The following is a 22,492-nucleotide window of genomic DNA, read 5'->3' on the forward strand; positions in this document are numbered from 1 at the left end:
TTTTGTTAAGGGGAAGTCTTGCCTGACCAAATTTGATTGGATACTATGATGTAGTCACAATGGAACTGGATGCAAAGAATAATTTGGACATCATATATTTGGATCTTAGAATGGCTTTTGATACTGTTGCACATGGAAGACTGCTGCACAAATTGGAGCAGTGTGGCATTGGAGGCAAATTGCTGCTATGGATAAAGGGATGGTTGAGTGGAAAAAGACAGTGGTAATCAATGGACACTGCTCTTCGTGGACTAATGTTATTAGTGGAGTCCCCCCCCCCCAGGATTCAGTGTTGGGTCCATTGTTTTTTGTATTCATCAATGATACTGATGATGGTATATCAGGCTTAATGTCCAAGTTTGCAGATGATACGAAGGTTGGCAGGGTTGTTAATGGCACTAATGACAGTATGCTGCTGCAACAGGATCTAGAAAAGTTGAGCAGATGGGCTGAGAGATGGCAACTGAAGTTTTAACATTGAGAAACAAAAAGTACTGCATATGGGAAGTAGTAACCCCAGAGTAACGTATCAACTGTGTGGCACTACACTGACAGTGGTAGAGAGTGAAAAGGACCTGGAGGTAATTGTGCAGGCAGATATGAAGTTTTCTGAGCAGTGCAGACAGTCTGCAAGAGTAGCTCTGGTGTCTTATCAATGATATACATTTTTTTTCTAGAAGGGATAAGGAGGTGATTATCCCCTTGTATAAGGCAATGGTCTGGCCACACCTTGAGTACTGTATACAGGTCTGGGGGCCTCATTTTAAGAAGGATGCAGAGCTGTTGGAACGAGTACAGAGAAGGGCAACAAGATTAATGAACGGAACAAAGGGTTGCTCTTATGAAGAAAGGCTTAGGTTTTGCAAATTACAGTGTCTGGAGACTAGGCATCTGTGAGGTGATCTGATTGAGGTGTATAAAGCCTTGAATAGTTTGAGTATGCTCAATGCTGATGGCATTCTTCCTCTTGCTCAGAATAATTGCCTGAGATGGCATTAATTCAAATTGAGGAAAGATAGTTGTAGGATACATGTGCAGAAGTTTGCCTTTAGCCAGTGGGTGGTTGATTGCTGGAACAAACTTCCATCTGTTGTAGAAGTTGATAGCTTAAACAGATTCAAGGCAGAACTAAACAAACAGTTGGAGCGAGTGGATGGGTGAAAGAAGGGTGTTTGTGTTTTTTTGGCTGATGCTATATAAGCTTGCTTTCTTGCATTATGTGCTCTCGCTAATGCTAAAGTTGAAGCTGATTGAACAGGGTAAGGTTTCTCAAAATGGAAGGTGGAATGCAATGTGCTATCATCAGCAAAACTATGGACAGGATTTCCAATCAATGGAAGAAGATCATTAATATACAAGAGGAAAAGAGTGGGGGAAAGAACTGAACCTTGGGGGACATCAGCATTAGTGGAGAAGTTAGAAGACAGAGAGCCATCTACCATTCCTAATATCATTGGAATGACTGCTTAGTTCTATGCAGTTCCATTGTATGATGTTATGCATTATTTAGGTTTGGCTAAGGTTGATTCATCAGACTGCTTTTTGTGTGCTGGACATTTTTTACGTTCTTTTTTAGGGAAAGAGTGGCATCCAATATCCATAGTGTCATTCGCACGAAGTTCTAACATAGGTTCCTCATAATCGGAGTGTACATCTAATTCCATACTGTTGGTTGGCGATTCGATTTTCTTACCGTCTTTGGTAGTTTCTGATATTTTGCTGTGATATGATGCGGTTAGAGTATCAGTTGGGATATTAATTGGAGTGTTAGTTGCTTTACTGGTTTTCATTATAAGAGAATCTTTTCTGGAAACTCATGAGGTTTCTTTAATCCAGTTTGCCAGTGAGGTGTTCAGTGGCATTGATACATCAGTTTCAACTGCAGTTGAAAGATGGCTTCCGGTGCGAGATGCACAAGACAGACTAGGCATGGTCAACGTAATTTGTTTGTGTGCCTCAGGATATGTCACTTTATGTTCAATTTTGTACTTTTGAATTTTCTTTCTGGTTTTCCACATATCACATGATTTCGAAAAGGCAGGATGGCTTCCTTTGCAGTTGGGACAAACTGGAGTTGTGGCTGAGCAATCTGCTTGTGTATGATCCTTCGATCCACATATTGGACAGATTGTGTCGCCTCTGCATGCCTGCTGGGAGTGGCCATATTTCTGACATTTAAAACGAGGAAGAGGATTCAGAATGTATGGCTGAAATTGGCAGTTTAAATAGCCAGCTTTTACTGTGGAGGGCAAATCAGGAGTGCTGAAAATTAAAATGATGGAATGCGTTGGGACGAGATTTCAATCTTTTTTAATCATTATGTGCCTTGCACTATTACCTTCTGATTTCTCAGTTCCTGAACTAATTCCTCCTCAAACACTGCAATTAGATCCCACTCTGTAATCACTCCTTTCAATGAATTTAAGGGTTGTGGGGAGAAACAGAGATTTGCAGCCCACCAAATGTCTTTGTCTTTAATAACCACTCAGAATGTTTGGAGTTGGCTGTTTCTACTGGGTCTCCGGATTGTAGTCGCTTCACCATTTTGAGTGATCCTGCGATAGACTCCAAATATTTTTGTATCATAAATGGTGATAACTTTCCCACAGGCTGAGTGGACTGAGAGTGTATCACCAAAATTTCGGTAGGTTAGGACACTCTGCTGCTTCTCTTCAAAATCTTTTAAGGTTGGTTGGTTGGTGTTGTTTTCATTAGATATGTCTGACCTTGAACCCTGGGAGAGTGACTTTCTTCTCCCAGGTTACTGACCCCGCCATGTGGAGGTAGGAGCGGTGCCACCAGCGACCAAGTGGTTGTAGAAGTTAGTTGTTTGTTAGTAATAAACATATATATACTAAATGAAGAAAGGTTGTTTTCCTTTCTGTGTTCTTACTTAAAACTTTAAAGCACAGAACCACTAGAAGTAAATAAACAAGAAAAAGTCACTAGAAAATGAATAAAAATTTTTCTTTGGTAAGAGCACTCTATAAAAAAACTAAGAAAAATCGCTTGTCACTATCACTTGGGGCCCCTTACATAAGTTTTTGACTGACACTCACTTCAAATAGGGCAGAGAGTGTTTTGAAAGTGATCTGCAATCTGGAGCATTTTTTTTTTTTTTTAAACTATGAGGGTATTGTCTACCGAATGCACTCTGCAGGTTCAAACAATTAATAAAGAGTTCTACATTTAAGTCATCAGGTGCCTTTATGAGAGAGTTCAAAGTTTTCACTGTTTTCTCCACTATGATAACACAGCTTTGCATTCATCCCTACTTCTACTGAAATTTTTGGTCAAACATGAAATAACTGCAGTTATTTCAAATAAAATAAAATAAAATTAAATTAAATTAAATAAAAAAATAAAAATGGCTTCATGTGTTTTTTTTTTTGTTTCATAGACTGAAAAAAATCCTGAAAGGACACTGATTTTTTGATGATTACAAATAATATAAGATAGCAATGAATTATAATGTAGCAAATAAATGATATAGCAATTAGGCTATTTAAGATCCCCATCCTCTAAGTTTGCACATTGTCACTATATCAAAGTTCAAAACAGAATGGATACTTTTTGAATAGATCTTTATGATACTATCGTAAATACAATTATAGTCATGTATTCAATGATGGAGATGTTGCTTGTAGTTTAATGGTACACTAACAACAAAGGCCACAAATGCACCAATTGTTGCTTACACATCAAAATTAAAATAACTTTTGACCAATCCTGTATATCTTGTCCATTGCAACTTACCTTGGAAACTATATAGCATTATTCATTCCATTTAATCTCATTAGAGAATATCAAAGCTGTATAAAAGAAAAATGACTTAACAATTCCAAGAGAACAATAAAAATTCTGAAATCTACTTTTCCAACTGTTTACAAGCAAATGTATCCATCCTCATTTTTAATCTTCACATATCCAAAACTACCACACTCAATACATCAATAAGATGCAGTATTAACAGATTCAAAGCTAATGTATTTTATTATTTTATTTTATATTACTGAAAGTTATATGAAGATTATTGAAATCCAAAAGGAAAAAAAAAATAAAAATAAAATAAATGTGTATACAACGATGGTGTTGTATACACATTTTTTAGATTGCACAATACAGATTTGGTGGTATGTGCCATCACATAATCCAAACACCAATATGAGTCTCAAAACTTTGTACTAGAGAAAAATTACATACCTTGGAGTTAAGGAAATATCTCTTGATGTGGGTAAAGGTGGCTTTGGTGGTGGTAACTCAGATTCTATAGTACCACGGCTACCAGCACTTAGTATACTATCAGAAGATGCAGAATGGTGAAGAGGACTCTGGTTATTATTAATTTTGGTTATTCCTGCAAAATTTGTTTGTTCTAAAATCTCACGTTCTCGAGGAGTAAGAGGAATATCAGGAAGTGAGTTTCTGTGTGGGCTAAATAAACATTAAATTTATTAGAAAATTCAGTTAATGAACAAAAAAAAAAAAGTCAGTTTATAAGTTATCAATTAACTATTTAACTTGATCAAATCACTAATTCTATGTTTTTTTATTTACCATAATTTCTATCCCATCCACTATGAATATGAAAAAGTGAAATGCTAAATTAGTGCCTGAATTTATTTATACAAGTTAGACAAATGCCTGGGACCCTTAATTTGGCAGGGCCCTGTGATAACTACCAATCCAGGATTTGTTGCATTAATTTCATTATCTTTTGAAATTATTGTACATATATGGCATGGCCTCATTATGAATGTATCAATGAGCATATACTAGGTTTGCTATTTAGTGCATCAATCTTATACTGTGTAAGCTAAGATCAATGCATTAAAGTAGTAAACCTGGTTTTCTCACTGCTGCATAAACAATGATATTTGCTACATAGTTTTCAAACCTAGTTTTATGACTGCTGCATACACAATAATGCTCACTACACACATACATACATTTCAATAAAAACAACTTAATCTTTCGTATGACATACTAGTGTGTCAATATTAATTCTTTTCAAATAGCCATTCTTAAATTAAAATTATTTCCAGCATCATTAATTAATTTTTTTTCCCTCCTAGAACTCCTCTTGTAGGGAACTATATACAAATATTTTGTCTGGGGGGGGGGGGGAGACCAAATTTATAAATGTACCCTACTAACAATAATCAAAAAACTTGAAATGCAGTAATAAGTGAGCTAGAAAAGAAAACGTGTATGAGAGGATACAGTGCTGATTCATCATCAGTATATATTAGTGCTGCTTAAGAAACAAGGGCTTAATGAAGTTTGCTGTTTCTTATAATAATAGACACTGGATAAAAGGCATAGGTTAAACAATCCATGACTGAAAAATTTTTTATCTGACATGACTTCATATGAAAGTCTTAAATTCGTGCATTCAGAAGCGAATACTAATAGGGAACAATGGAGACTTTTTTTTTTTTTAGCATAATACAATATTTATATGGTGTTTTTTTTTTTTTTTTTTTATTGTCTGAAGATTTAATAATTAACGCTTGTCGATTCTGACTAGGAATAATTCATATGTAGTGTGTCACACTCCAATAGAGCTGTAAAAATGAAAATTTACTGTATATCATATTCAAAAAACTTGCAATCCTGCTGTACTCATGGAAATTCTAAAAGATGCAGCAATAGCAATAAAATATATTTAAGTTCAGCAACTGCAGACAGTCACGGTCAAAATGCCCTCTGGGCATTTTTTTGCACCATGCCTTCACTTGTGGAATTTTCCATAAATAGGTTTAGCTATACTTTCAACATTGCAGCAGACTGTGGCAGTAAAATGTCTGCTTGCAGAGGTGAAGATATAAAACCACAAGGATTTTGGTTTTTTTCAGGAGTGAACTTAACGATTAGAAAAGTTTAGTTTTCCTTCTGATTTTTGATAGAAAGAGTTGTCTGTGTGTGTGCCATTTGGTGGTATGTGCCATTACATAATCCAAACACCAATATGAGTCTCAAAACTTTGTACTAGAGAAAAATTACATACCTTGGAGTTAAGGAAATATCTCTTGATGATGAATATAGTAGAAGGGTGGGGAAATAACATGTATACTTATCAAAAAAATTTGTTTTTATTTTCAAAAACTTTATTGTAATTAAGAAAATTATTAGAGGGAATGAATAAGTGAAATTGGAGGTGTTTTTTTTTTTTTTTTTTTTTTTTGGCTGATGCTGTACAATCTTGCTTTTTTGCATCATACACCACTGCTAATGCTAATGGTCAGAAATTGGAAACCAATGAAGCTTCTGTATTAATTACTTCAAAGCAGAACTCAGTCAATATGAGCACTCCACCTCCAAAATCCCTTTAGTAGATTCAGCACAAATTTTAAAAGTTAAAATCCCATCATAAGTCATTAACATATGAAGCATTGGCTACTGGATGGTTCTGGAGAAATTCCTTTAATGTTTTTCAGATAAGGCAGTTAAATCACAGTTCACCTGCATAAGTTATTGTTGTTATTTGGTTTTTAGGAGTATTAGCAACTAAGTCCATACTGCTCCAGGGATATGCAGTGGTCATTCCATGACCTTTCCGCATCCTCCGTATTTGGTGGTCACGGGCTCAAACCCCGGTCTAATCAAGAAGTGTGTGCTATGCACTGCTGCTCCTGCCCACCTGGCTATGGAGGTGCCACCTGCATAGGAGCATTATGGGATCTAAACATCCCTCTCAAATGCAGTCCTATCTTTTCAGACATTTTGGCTAACTGAAAATAAGTCAAGAAAGCTGGCCACTGTCTGTTATCACTGTGGATTTTTACATCATTTAATTTCTTTTCTTTCAAGAGTGACAAAGCTGAAAAATGCATTTTTCAGCTTTGTCACTCTTTTTCCTTTAATTTCACTTTATTTTGATTTGTCTTTTCTGAATACATCAAGCCTTGCAATTAACATAGGAAGTAAGTCTCTTACTAGTTCAAAAACTATAACTGATTCTCTTACCTGACAGATCCCCTCAAGACTTCGCTAAAAAATTACTTAAATGTAGTGATAATATTAATCATAAAGAGGGAAAAATTCCATTCAGAAATATTCACCAGCTCCAGGTGAAAAATAAATATGAGATAAACTAAAAAACAATGTGCAGTCTGCCAGTCATATGTGCATTTTGGAAATTATATATATGCTGCTGTTTTTCATGCTTATTTAAGCATATATACTTATTCATTTAATTGTTTTGCAGCATACATATATACTGCTGCTTTCATACTTATTAAAGCATGTATGTTTACTCATTTAATTGATCTGCAGTTTTATTACTACAGAACAATTAAATCGTTTTTTATTTTTTATTTATTTATTTTTTTTTAACACACACAAAAATTTATTAGTTTTCATTTCATTTTTATGTTATGGCATTGACAAATGGCAGTTATTAACAAATGTACTTATTACCACATTATATATTGATATGTTTCACAAAATTACTTGCTGAGCATAAAGCATATATGGTTATTAACTCTTAAATGATCACATTAAATTAAGGATGCCATTAAATCATACAATAGCAGAGAAAAATTAAGTTTTACTCAGGTATAGGTAAATTTTACAAAATTAAAAATTGTTTGTAAGTCAATAAGCAAGATACCCAATTACGCAACAATTACATTTAACTTCAATGATGCTTAATTCCCCTTTGCGAATCATTATGAAGGCTAAAGAAAAGAAAAGAGAAATAAAATAAACAAGTTTAACTAACATGGTGTGTCATTCAGATTTAAAGTACTGCCTTGCATAGAGATTTCTTTAAAGGAATACTAAACTTAGATCTATAGTACCAACTTCTACCAGCAATGTCTTCAAATATTTTTCAATAAAGTCACATTTTCAAATGTATTTTATTATCAAATTAAAGATAATGAATAATTATTATTAATCAATAAAAAAACCACCATGTTATATAAAATATTTAAGGGCAAAGGCCTCAAGATAGAATGACTATTGTATGGGTAAGTGCAAATGCATCAGTTAATGTAGCTATCTACCAAAGTAGTTAATTTAAATTGGCATCATTTTGATTATATCTCATATTGTGAATACCTTCACAACGAGTTGCCATGGTATTGTACTATCTTGAATAAGTAACACTTCACCAATGGAGAAGACTACTGTTACTTATTCTTGCCAGATACCACTAACCAGACAGCACCATTGCGAAGATATTCACAATATGAGATATAATCAAAATGATTCCAATTTAACTTAACTACTTCGGTAGATAGCTACGTTAACTGATGCATTTGCACTTACCCATACGTTAGTCGTTCTATCTCATAGCATGAGGCATTTGCCCTTAAATCTTTTACAGTTTATACTACTGCACACTTTCAGGCATCTCTCATATTGTAGAGTTATACTTCATAACTGGGTTGTCACTATTGCAATAACAGAGTACCTGCCCACCCACCCACCAACTGAGGAGAAGCCAACAAGCTTTGAAATGGTGCTGTCTAGGTGGTGGTATCCAGCGAGAATCAGTAACAGTAGTCTTCTCCATTGGCAAAGTGTTACTTATTCGAGGTAGTACAATACCATGGCAACTCGTTGCGAAGGTATTCACAATATGAGATATAATCAAAACAATGCCAATTTAATTTAACTATTTTTGGTAGATAGCTACGTTAACTGATGCATTTGCAATTTCCCAAAACCATGTCATTTAAAAATAAGAATTATCAACATACAATGCTTGAATTTTGATTTTCTTTGGTTATCGGCAACATATCTTTCTAGAATAATTTATTAAAACTTAATATTTTTGGTGTAAATTCTCCTTGGTAGAAGTCTGAATCTGCCTTATAATACATATTTGTAAATTAACTGTTCATATTCTTTAATTGATCAATAATATTTATTCATATCTTTATTTGGTAATAAAGGCTTATCCCTAAGTTAGCAATTTTAGGCCTCATAGTGAACGATGATTTAATTTTCTAATAAATGTTTTACAAAAGTCAACTGTATTTATATCTCTCATTAATATCATTTCAATTTTTATGTCAAAAGAATCAAGGAATAGTTGAAGGGAGGCCTAACCCAGGATTTCATCATGTATATCCGAAGTAATAAAAACACATGTGAAATTCATTTATCTATTACTACTAGTTCATCTGTTGTCCCTGCGCTCATAATATACTGATTGAATGTCAATCAGTCTTTTGCACAAGAGCATCAATTGCTTAATTTTATATTTTAAAATTATCACATTAAATTTTGGTTAATATCATAAATTTGATTCTATGTTGAGATTTTTCAAATTGCACACGATTTATTTTTGTAGATGCAAAACTCAAGACCTGTATCATGAATAAACATATATTCTAAACAACTTTGATATTGCATAATATTTGAGGGAACTACCGCAATTCAAACATGTATGAAAATATCAAGCTTCTGTTATGACTAAATTATCTGTAAAAGTATAATTACAAACTGGGGGGAAAAAAAGGAAGGAATTTAAAATTTTTGATATTTTTAACCCTGTGAAAATGTATAAAGAATTTTCAAACTTACCTGAAAGACTAGTAAGAGAACGCCCACAGGGAAAGCTTGACAAGAACTGATGTAACAGGAGGGTACAGAAGTAGCCTGGGCTGAGATTAGAAGAGGGGATTAAGATGTGAACTTACACATAATAATTACAGAGAGAGAGAAAGACAAGATTAACAGAACCATTCAGACTGAGATGTGATAAACAAAATACCTGAAAGTGCCAGATAAAAAATAATTTGTGAACAAAGAAACAATTTAGATGCATGACAAAATTTAAAACAATAAAACTGACTAATAAACTAGATTAATAAAATTCTCTATAATCCAGGATAAACTGAATGGATCAACAAAATACCTAGTACTGAACAGGTATGTGATACAATTTAAATCAATACAAGGTAAAGAATTTTAAAATAATTTAAAACAACCAGATCGGTCTAATAAAAATCATATGAAGTTAATTTGTATGATTTTTTTTTATTAAACTGCTTTTGTTGATTTAGAATTTAAAATAAATTACAATTTATTTACATTTACTATCATTCAATTGTGCATTAAATTATTAATACACAATTACATTAAATTATTAATACAGCTGCTGTATCTGCTTTTCCTTTGTATGATGGAAGCCAGAGAATCTTCTAACAAGTGTATGTAGTATCAGTATTGGCAATATGAGGCAAAAGCTTATATACAGTACCAGTGCGCGCACGCACGCACGCACAATTTGCCTAGCTTCCAGACACCACAATTTATAGAACAAGACTTTCTTGGTAAGAATACCCTTTTGTGGCCTCAACAAACCTTGTCTCTCTTCTTTACACACATCCTTCTTAAAATGAGACCTCCAGAACTGCATGCAGAACTCAAGATGTGGCCTAACTATTGCCTTATTCAGCAAAATAATCACCTCCTTGTTCCTTCTTGACACAATTCCTGTATGGAGGCATATAAAAAGATCATGGCCTGAGTATTAAAGGATAGTGATACAGTGTTAAAAATTTACGTACTTTCTGTGACACTTCAAATAGCAACCCACCAGGTTTCATGCAGTTTCAGTAATGTATTTTTTTTTTCTTTTTAATTACATGTCCTAAAGTCTTTTCCTCATTCACACGTTGCGTGAATGAGGAAAAGTGGACAAATTCAGTCATCACGCAACCATCTAATATTTGGGAAAAAACGAATTAACACCAAAGGCAATTCATGAGAATATGGTTACGATATTTGGGAGAGGATGCCCCTTCCTAGTCTATGATTAAGAAGTGGGCAGCAAAATTTAAACGAGGCAGGGAGAGCCTGGAAGATGACCCATGCTCTGGAAGACCTGCAACGTCCATTGCTCCAGAATTTGTTCACAGTGCACATGACCTGGTGATGAGTGACCAATAAGTGACAGTTTGGTACATTGCCAGCATCTTGGACAGCGCATGTGAACATGGGTATCACTCAATAACACAGGTTCTTGCTATGAAAAAGGTGTCAGCACGATGGATCCAAAAGTTGCTGACAGCAGATAAAAAACACACACATTCAGTTGTCGAGTGAACATTTGCATCATTTTTAAGCAGGTCCAGCAAGTTTACTTGCAAGGCTTGTGATCATGAATGAGATGTGAGTCAGTCCATCACTTTCAGCCAGAGACAAAGGAGCAATTGAAACAGTGGAAACACAACTCTTCTCCCTTCCAATGAAAGCCAAGTCAATTCCATCTGCTGGCAAGGTGACGGCATCGGGGTTTTAGGATGCTCATGTGGCATTGATAGGGATTACCTTCAGAAAGGTCAGACAGCCACAGGGACATATTATGCAGACCTTGTGAAGCATTAGCATGAAAACATCAAAGACAAATGCCACAGAAAACTAAAAAAAAAAAAAAAAAAAAAAATCTTGTTCCAGGACAATGCACCTGATCACAAGTCTGTCACTGGCATGGCTGCACTGCCTAAGTGCAGTTTTGAAATCTTGGACCATCTCCTGTATTCACTGGATTTAACACCATCGGACTTTCACCTATTTCTTAATTTGAAAAAATAGGAAATGAGCATTCATTTTAACATCGACAGTGACTTCATTGCTGTAGTGAATGGATGCATTCCTGAAGGCCCAAGGGGAAACTTTCTTCATAGCTGGAACTGACCCACTGCAGCATCAGTGGTAGAAGTGTATTGACTCAAAAAGGGGAAGATGCTGAAATGTTACCAGACTTCTCAAAAAAAATCCTTGATACTCAAGTCATGAACTTCTTAAATGCTCTCATATATCACTGACAAAACTCAATAGGCTGTTCTAAAAGCCTTATTCACACTGCTCAGAGAATTTCATATTGATATAAATAACAGTCTTTTTCTTTTATCAACTCTCTTCAATTTGAGGCAAACCAAATAGTAAGTAATTCTGGGATTACTGACGCCCAAATAACAGTACTTTGCATTTATTAATGTTAAAGCTCAGTTTTTATTTTTCAGTCATTTAGTTTATCTAGATCTCCTTGAAGCAGCATCCAACTGCTTCAAGAGACAGTAACCATATCCTGATTACTGTTATTAACTATTGTGCCAGCCTTTGTATCATCAGCAAACAAACTTAACCATCAAACTTGAAACACCAAAGCCAATATAATTAATAAATACAAAAAAAACAGTAAGGGGGGGCTAACACCGATTCCTGTCGTATCTCACTCATTCCATTAGTCCATAAGGAGCAATGGTCATTTACAACCATTCTTTGCCTTTATTCAGGACAGTAACTTGCCCCTAATGCCACACTTCTCCAATTTACATAACAATCATACATGTGGCTCCTACAGCAGCATTAGTAAATGTTCTGCACAGGTCTTGGAGTATCTTCTTGTTGGACTACAGTTGGTTGTGGGTTGAATAGAGCAGAGAATTCTTTTATAACTCAAAATCAAGAAGTAATAAGATATCTAGGCATTTCTGGCTTGCATACTAATTGAAGAGAGAGAAGAAAAAAAAAAAACTTTACATTATACAAAAATCCTGCTAGACTTCTGGTATCAATAGAGTGAAGAAATTAACAATCCAACTTCAGTCAAATTCGTTCAGGTTGAGGCTTAATATTAAGGAACACATTTCTGCTGTGTACAATTTTATTCAAAGCTGCTAGGAATCTTAAACTTGACCTTATTCAGGTATACTATATTGCCAAAAGTATCTGGATAACCTTCAGATTTAGAAAAGACAAAGCATACCCACCAAACACTTGTCAGAAATAGGTATAAAAGCAACTGTGTTTATGCTAGATTTAAGGGGATCAATGAATTTCAGTAGAGATGTGTTGAGGCACTGAACTCAGAAACTTGCAGGTAACTGCAAGCTCAGCCTGAAATTCAAACAAAGAAATTATAGAGATGGTAGTGGATAGCAGATTAGTGGGCAGTGGACCTATGAGGAATTGAACAATGAATGTGAGGAGGCTGATGTGAAAGAAATTGTTTTGTCAGAACAGAGAGGAGTACCTCTCAAGCAGTTTCTGAAGACTTGAGCCACTGGAGTTTGGCCAGTAATTCTTGAATGAATTTTGAGTACTGGCTAGAATGATTAAAGAAGATTGAATTTTAAGTATTAGCTTTACGAGTTCCACTAATGGGGAAAGAAATGGCTTGAGAGTATAGCATTAAAAATTATTGGGAGATCCAAAATATACTGAGTGAGACATTTGATAATAAACTGGGGGGGGGGGGTGCACTATATGAACGATAGAATAGTTTGGCTGTCTACTCTGCAGCCTCCTTGGCTGAATGACCAGTCACTCAACATAACAACATTACTTAATATACAATGGGACAGGCAGACCACTAACACTGATTGGCTTTTATCAGTACAATAGCACTATATATAACATGGCAGAGCTGTTATAAGTTGACGGGATTCCCACAAAATAAACACACCTGCAGTTGTACAAGCTGATGTAGAATATCAATAGCAGCAATAAGCTATTCCCCGGAGATTTAAAAAGCAGTGAATATGTCAGACTGGAACACATTTGCCAGTACATTGAGCTCAGGACACAGTTCCAGGTTTCCACTGAACGCAGAAATAAAGTTCAGTTTCAAAAAGTTGGAGAAAATCAGCAGACAACTCAGGGCAGATATGTTTACCCATATCAAGTGTTTTGAGATTTGTTTGTTAAATTCTGCTAAGGCCCTGGAGTAAGCTATCCTATCCTGAACAGTTTGAGCTTCCATATTATGTGCTGATAATCTTTTAGTTTAAAGCTCATATTAAGATAGAGAGACCACCAAGCTCTGAACTGAGGCATGATAGTAATCCTCTTAGATACTGCAAAGGTTCCAACTTTTGAAGTATCTAAGAGGATTACCATCATGCCTCAGTTATGCCAGCTAGTAAGCAAATTTGCTGCAAGTTCAAGGTTACAATTTTCTAAGTATGGAATGGCAGTTGCAGCCTCACCACATTTAACAATATTCAAGATCCAGAGACCTAACTATCACTCTAGTATTAGTTGAATTTGCAGCACTGAAGTTTGGGGTAGGTATATGTAAGAAACAACAACTGCTTCATAGTACATATGAAAATAAGTCTCTGGCAGTTTGTCAAGTGAACAGGCAGAGGAAGCAAGAATGACATCCAATTGGTGACCTCTGGTTGGATATCACTGACCAGTTGTAAAACCTGCTCAAGATACGTTTGACAGAAACATGTTCTCAAGGTAACCCAATTGGGAAGAGCAAAGCCAAAAGATGGACTTGATTAACAATCCAGTTTAATATCTCAAGGATGATACTGGATGAAAGTACTAGGGTAGACATGATTATTTCTATGTGGATTCTATTGGAGCTAAGGATAACAGGCAGAGCCTCATAAGCCAGTGCCTGGCTGGAAACTTGATAAAGAAGACAGGCTAGTAGGTGCTTAAAGAAAATTGCAGTCCACCACCACTTATCTTCCAGCCCTATAAGTGAAAGCACAGTTATAACTGCACGAGTGTAGGATGAAAAAATTCCTGATCATTACTGAGTCAAGTCTCAGTGACACAGAGGATGTCGATATGACTAGCAAATAGAATTTAGTCAAAAGTGTCCAGTTGTTGCAGAGGCTTCCAACATTCTGATATATAACTCTGACAGAATAAGCCTTAGGGATATTTTAAAGAGCAGTTTCCTAAGAAATTCTATTGTGGACAGGTTTTAGAGTTCATAAATTTGTGAAATAGATTGGGGTGGGCATCCCAGAACTCGTTATCACTGGCAAACAAACAGGTTGATGGTATGTATATGACAATTATGGATATGGGGAGTTCCTGGTGAAGTGAAGGCATCTGTGGGAGACAGTACCAGAGGAGAAATCACAAGTCACTGTGCCAATTTGTGAATTGTGGAGCCACATGATATGCAGTAGAAGTCTGGCTGTGAGTAGAAGAAGTTTTATCAAAAAAAAAAAAAAAAAAAAAACAGGGGCTCACTTCAAGCTTCAATGATGCACATTCTAGTTGTTTGGCAGGCAGTTGTGTTACGGAAACAGTTAACCTAGATCGTCTTTTAATGCATTGGCTATTTCATGTGGTGTGGTGTGTAATGCCAGCCTTGAGACAGCATTTTCTGTGCCTCTGTGTTTTGTTGTTGTTGTTATTTGGTTTTTAGGAGCATTAGCAACTAAGGCCATATTGCTCCGGGAATATGCGGTGGTCATTCCCTGACCTTTCCACATCCTTCGTATTTGGTGGTGACGGGCTCGAACCCCGGTCTAATCAAGAAGCGTGTGCTACACACTGCTGCTCCTTCCCACCTGGCTACGGAGGCGCCTTCTGTGTTTTGTTTCACTGCTTGAAGATTTGGTGCTGTTGATGTGCTAGTCACATAACAGTAGCATGGTTTTCAATTGGCAAGCAGAGTTGGCTCATTTCCTGGTGTTTGACGACTAGCAAGTATTAGTAGAAGTACCAGAAAAAGACTTTTCCAAAACCACATGGGTAGTTACCTTCTCAGTAGGATACTCTCAGACAAAAAAAAAAACAAAGAAACACCATCCTCTACTCTTTTAGTCAGAAGTATTACTGACAGAAGCTAATTCCATCATAAAAAGTTCTGAATGCTGGTGAAAGTTCTCAAGTACAGGAATGGATAGAATGGTTCTAGTAGGCACAGCTATTGCCCATTAATATATTTTCCTATTTCACCTATCAATCCCCGCCACAAGTTTATCTAGTTGTTCTTTGAATTTATTCAAGCTATCCACTTACACAACTTCAGGGAGAGAGAGAGAGAGAGAGAAATCTGTTCCAGCAATCAGTTGGCTAAAGGCAAACTTCAGCAAACAACCCTCCTCAAATTTCAATTTCTGTCCCCTCACATATGTAGTCTGAACATGAGGAAGAATCCCATCAGATCTGAGCTTGCTCTATCCATTCAAAGCCTTAAACCCCTCAATCAGATTGCCTTGCAGGTGACTAGTTTCCAGATGCTATACAGGAATATCTTGCATAGTGCGGTTAATTCATGCCAAAAAAATACCGTGCTATGCAACACATCGCTGATCGAGGCATTATTAGTATGTATTTTAATGTAATGCGTTCCGACAATTTGATTATATGGGTGGAGTTGCAAAAATATATAGGTGTTAGCATTAGTAGAGGCATTTGATGCAAGAAAGCAAGCTTATGCAGCATCAGCCAAAAAAAAAAAAAAAAAAAACCACTTCCACTTCACCCCTCTGTTCGTTCGAAATACCTGTTCCACAAACCAACCACCCACTGGCTAAAGGCAAATTTCCACACATCTATCCTACATCTGTCTTTAATCAATATGAATTTATGCCCTCTCAGGTGATTATTCTGAGCAAGAGGAAGAATTCCATCAGCATTGAGCATGCTCAAACCATTCAAGGTGATTATTCAGAGCAAGAGGAAGAATTCCACCAGCATTGAGCATGCTCAAACCATTCAAGGCTTTATACACCTCTATCAGATCACCTCGCTGGTGCCTAGTCTCCAGACACTGTAATTTGCAAAACTTAAGCCTTTCTTTGTAAGAGCACCCCTTTGTTCCATTCACTAATCTTGTTGCCCTTCTCTGTACTGGTTCCAGCATCTCTACATCCTTCTTGAAATGAGGCCTCCAGGCCTGTATACAGTACTCTAGGTGGGGTCTGACCATTGCCTTATACAAGGAAATAATCACCTCCTTATCCCTGCTAGAAAAATTCCTATATATCATTGACTTTACACCATGAGTTACTCTTGCAGCCTATCTGCACTGCTCGGAGAACTTCATATCTGCCTGCACAACCACCCCCAGGTCCCTTTCATTCTCTACCACTGTTAGTGTAGTACCAAAGAGTTGATACGTTGCTCTGAGGTTGCTGTTTCCCATATGTAGTACTTTACATTTGTCAATGTTAAACTTAATTTGCCACCTCTCAAGCACATCTGCTCAACCTTTCCAGATCCTGTTGCAGCAGCACAGTGTCAGTAGTGTCCTTGACAACCCTGCCAACATTTGTATCGTCTGCAAACTTGGACATCAAGCTTGATATACCATCATCAATATCATTTATAAATATAGGAAACAATAATGGACCCAACATTGAACCCTGAGGGACTCCACTGATAACATTAGTCCACGATGAGCAGTGTCCATTGATTACCACTCTCTGTCTTCTCCCCCTCAACCACCCACTTATCCATAGCAGCAATTTGCTTCCAATGCCACACTGCTCCAATTTGTTCAGCAGTCTTCCATGTGCAACAGTATCAAAAGCCTTTCTAAGATCCAAGTATATAATAAAGTTATTCCCTGCGTCCAGTTCTTTTGTGACTGGATCATAGTATCCAATCAAATTGGTCAGGCAAGACTTCCCCTTAACAAAACCATGCTGTGTCCAAGCTATAACTGAAGTCTTCTCTAGATGACCCTGCAGTGCTTCTTTAACCAGTGCCTCCATTAATTTCCCTGGAACAGAAGTTAAACACACGGATCTATAATTACTTGTGTCAGCCTTTGATCCTCCTTTGTGAACTGGGGTCACATTTACACATCTCCAGTCTATGGGTACCTCCCCTGAGTTGAAGGAAGCTCTCATAATTATGGCTAAGGGTTTGCTTACTTCCTTTGCTGCCTCCTTTAATATAACTGGATAGATCCCATCCTCCCCAGGTGCGTTTTTTATGTTTATCTTCAGCAATTTCTCCTCCACTTTACTCTCAGTTATTAGATTATCTAGCTTACTGCCAGAGTTGAATACACATCTTGCATTTACCTCCCTGAATAACTCCTCATGTGTGAATGTCTATGCAAAATATTCATTTAGTTTGTTAGCTACCTGAGCAGGATCATCAACAGTTGACCCATCGATATCAAGCGGACCAATCTGATTCATCCCCTTCCTTCTAGAGTTTACATAAGTAAAGAACTCTTTGCTGTTTTTCTTTGCATCCCTTACCAAAGCTTTCTCGTAATCTGCCTTCGCCTGCCTAAGTCTCCTTTGTAACTTGGTTACAGATCAATTTGTATCTATCATAGGCTTCTGTGTCATATGTTAATTTATATGTATCCCATGCATTTTTCTTCTCTGCCATACATCTCATTAGTTCATCTGACATCCATTTAGGCCTAAACCTTGAACAATATTTCTTAGTTGGTACATAAAGCCTAGTAGCTTCCAAGATAAGTTCTTTGAATGCTTCCCATTTTGAATTTGCTGTTGGTAACATCATCAGTTGGTCCCACTGCATAGAATTTAAATACTGTCTCAGTCCATCGTAATCACCTTTTCGAAAGCAATAACCCTTCCCTTTACCCCTAATAGTAGTTACCTCTGAGTAAATCCCACTTCAGCGCACTGTGTTCACTGCCACCTAGTGGTTCATTTATCTGCAGATTCTTAATGCATGAAGAATCACTACTAATAATCAAATCAAGAGTATTACTCCCTCTAGTTGCCTCCCGAACCTGCTGATGTAGAAAACAATCATCCAATAAATCCACAAAAGCCTTGCTAGTGTTGAGTGACCAGTCCCCAAATTCTAGTCAATATCTGGGAAATTAAAATCCCCCGTTATAAGACTCTCTGATTTACTGGCCCACTCTATTTCCCTGTACAGTTTCTTATTATACTCATCAGAGTCATTAGGCCTATAGCACACTCCTACTCTCAATTTTGATCTCCCAATGCTTATGGTTGTTTACTATAAATTGATACACACGAAGTTCTTGCAAAAAAAGAAACTAAAATGATAAAAATGAAAAATACTAGTAAATACAGTACAAATGATTTTTATTGCAGTATGTACATACCAAAAGAATATAGGTGAAGTATGTACTGTATTTTTATTCTGAAAAATAACTGATCAGTTTTTTCTTCCTTTTTGTCTGCATACATCTCTTTAAAATATCGAATGTCATTTTGCAATGCCTGCCTTACTTTCAAAACTCGTTCCATGTTTGGATCTAGAAGAACACTCTGAGCATTACATTTCTTCTTTCCACTCATATTTGCATATAAAGGTGTAACGTTTTAAAAAAATAATCTTTAATAAAAATACACAGCGAAAAATATTTGTACAGCTTACGCACAATCAACGACCTCACTGCTCGGAATCTAGAGTGTTTAGTAATGTATGAATGCTATCAGAGTCCGTATACAGGGTGATTCACTACCAGTGCGAAAAACTTGCAGGAGGTGTAGGGGGCACAAAGACGAATCGGAATCACATAGCATTGCAGGGTCCAAAATGCCTTCGTCATGCGGTAGAGGACGTTGAACGGGAGGTCGCGTGAACAGCGATCCCACCGGAAGTCAGCATTTGTGAACCAGTTCCCGAGGCAGTAGGATGGACGAGTATTCAAACGTTGAACTGGCCAACATGCACCTCGCGTATAGAGCTGTGGACTGTAATGGGCACGCCACTCTGCGCTTGTACCAGGGACGTTTCCCACACAGGCGTGCTCCTCATCATACGATTTTCGCACGTGTGCACAGAAGGTTACGTGAGACTGGTTGTTTCACGAGAGGTACCATGAATCAAGAGCGAACGACGAGGACGCCAGAGAATGAGGAGAATGTCCTACATCTTGCAGAAGGCAATCCGAGTACTCGAGCGATAGGCCAACGATTGGGTATTTCCCAATCCACTGTATGATGGATACTGTCAACAAACCAAAGGAGTTCATAACATCTGCAACGAGTCCAATCATTGGAGCCTGCAGATTATCCACTCCGGAGGACTTTTGCTACTTGGTTTCTTCAACAGAAACGGTTCGCAAATGCCGACTTCCAGTGGGATCGCTGTTCACACGACCTCCCGTTCAATGTCCTCTACCGCATGATGAAGGCATTTCGAACCCTGCAATGCTATGCGATTCCGATTTGTCTTTGTGCCCCCTACACCTCCTGCAAGTTTGTCGCACTGGTAGTGAATCACCCTGTATAATGGGAGTTTCGACAACAGTCAGAATGGCCTTGAATCTATAACGCATTGGCATACGTGCTGGCATTACAATACATACATATATACATATCAAATGTATTGGTGCGTGACAGTTATTTTTTTATTTATTTATTTTTTTTTTTTTTCAATTTGTAAACCACGCTATAGCGAAACCTCACTATGCGAGGTATTCCTGTATTTGCAGAACTGAAGCCATTCTTGGTAAGAGCACCCCTTTGTTCTCCTCATCAATCTCATTGCCCTTCTCTGCACATGCTCCAGCAGCTCTACATCCTTCTTAAAATGAGCCCACCAGACTTGAATGCAGTACTCAAGATGTAGCCTGACCTATGACTTTTAGAATGGATAATCACGTCCTTATCTCTAAGAGCACAAATCCTGAATATCATTAACAAAACTCCATATGCTGTCCGGGAGCCTGTGCTTGTTTGTTTGTTTGTTTATTTGGTTTTTAGGAGCATTAGCAACTAAGGCCATATTGCTCCGGGATATGCGGTGGTCATTCCCTGACCTTTCCGCATCCTCCGTATTTGGTGGTGACGGGCTCGAACCCCGGTCTAATCAAGAAGCGTGTGCTACGCACTGCCGCTCCTTCCCACCTGGCTACGGAGGCGCCCCGGGAGCCTGTGCACTGCTCAGAGAATTTCATATCTGATTACACAATTACCCACAGGTCTTTTTCATTTTTCACTACCCTGAGCATAGTACTACACAGTTGGTATGTCTGGGATTACTGCAACCCATACGCAGTACTTTGAAATTGTCAATGTTAAACCTCAATTGCCATTTCTCAGCCCAACTATCTAATTTTTCTAGATCTTCTTGCAGTAGCATACCATCATTACTGTCAATAACGATCCTGCCAACCTTTGTATCATATGTAAAAAGACATTATAAGCCTGATATAATACCTTCATCAATATCATTAATAAATACATAAAAGAACAGTGGGCCCAGCACTACCCCTTGAGGAACTCAACTGATAACATTAGTCCATGAAGAGCAGTGTCCATTGATCACAACTCTCTCTTTTCCCACTGAACTGTCCCTTTATCCATAACAGTAACTTGCCCTTAATGCCATACTACTCCAATTTGTACAGCTGTCTATTATGTACAACATAGCTCACATTTGAATGAGTGGGAGAAGAACAAATTGTGTGTATTCATATATCAATGACAGATTCAACATAATAGTCTAATTCCTGAACATATTCACATTAAAAATCCTCTAGGCCTTTAACAGTTTCACTCTCATACAAAAAAAAAAAAAATTCTTCAGACATAAATTGAGTCAAATGTAATCCATGAAAAATTTATTGAATAACACTGGGAAAATTTTTACACCTTTTATGCAAATCTTCAAAGTGATAGGTATCCGCACTAAATTAAAAATATATAGTAGTAGTAGAGGCATGTGATGTAAGAAAGCAAGCGGTATGAACTTATGTAGCATCAGCCAAAAAAAAAAAAAAAAAAAAACACAATTTCACACATCAACTCCCTCTAAAAGTTTGTCCAGTTCCTCCTTGACTTTACTTAAGCTACCAACTTCCAAAATGTCACATGGACGTTTGTTCCAGCAATCAACTACCTGCTGGCTAATGACAAATTTCTGCATAACTCTTACAACTGTCTTTCCTTAATTTGAATTTATGCCCCCCTCAGGTTTGTAATCTGAGCACATGGAAGAATCCCATCAGAATTCAGTCTACTGAACCCATTCAAGCAAGGATTTATACACCTCAATCTGATCAACTCACAGGTGCCAATTCTCCAGGTGCTGAAATTTGCAGAACTTAAGCATTTCTTGGTAAGAGGATCTCTTCGTTCCCCTCGCCAATCTTTTTGCCCTACTCTGTAATCACTCAAGCAACTCTACATCCTTCCTAAAATGAGACTTCCAGACCTGTATGCAGTACTCAAGATGTGGCCTGACCATTGCCTTGTACGAAGGGCTAATCACCTCCTTTTCCTACTAGGAAAATTCCTGTATATTACTGACAATACCACATGATCTGTTCTGGCAGCCTGTCTACACTACTCAGAAGACTTCATATCTGACTGCACAATTACTCCAAGGTCTTTTTCATTTTCTACAACTAAGTCTAGCATATATACTAAGTCTAGTATCACTTGATTGGTAGTTCTCTGGAGTTACTTCTACCCATATGCAGTACTTCACATTTGTCAATGTTTAACTTCAGTTGCCACTTTTCAGCCCATTTGCCCAACTTATCTAGATCCAGTTGGAGTAGCGTACTGTCTTTACTGTCATTAACAACTCTGCCAATCTTAGTATCATCTGCAAACTTGGACATTAAACCTGATGAACCTTCATCGATATCACTGATAAATTTACAAAACAACAGTGGCTTCAACACCGGACACTGAGGACTCCACTAATAACATTAGTCCACGAAGAGCAGCACTCTGATTATCACTCTCTGTCATCTCCCATTCAACCACCCTTTTATCCATTGTAGAAACTTGCCCTAAATACCTTACTGCTCCAATTTGTACAGTAGTTTTTCCATGTGCAA

General features: G+C 37.1%; 1 protein-coding gene across 3 annotated transcripts in view; it reads right to left on the bottom strand.

Annotated features, from left to right (window-relative positions):
- C3G (C3G guanyl-nucleotide exchange factor) overlaps nucleotides 1–22,492 on the bottom strand; it is a 410,407-nt gene that overhangs the window by 217,029 nt on the left and 170,886 nt on the right. For all 3 annotated transcript variants that reach the window (XM_090368667.1, XM_090368668.1, XM_090368669.1), the window contains exon 6: nucleotides 4,204–4,434. In XM_090368667.1, coding sequence (XP_090224793.1) covers nucleotides 4,204–4,434 — 231 coding nt within the window. The remainder of the gene's footprint in view (nucleotides 1–4,203; nucleotides 4,435–22,492) is intronic.

The sequence above is a fragment of the Mastigoproctus giganteus genome, chromosome 2, assembly GCF_048544385.1.
Source record: "Mastigoproctus giganteus isolate SK-2022 chromosome 2, ASM4854438v1, whole genome shotgun sequence".
In the NCBI taxonomy this organism is placed as follows: Eukaryota; Metazoa; Arthropoda; class Arachnida; order Uropygi; family Thelyphonidae; genus Mastigoproctus; species Mastigoproctus giganteus.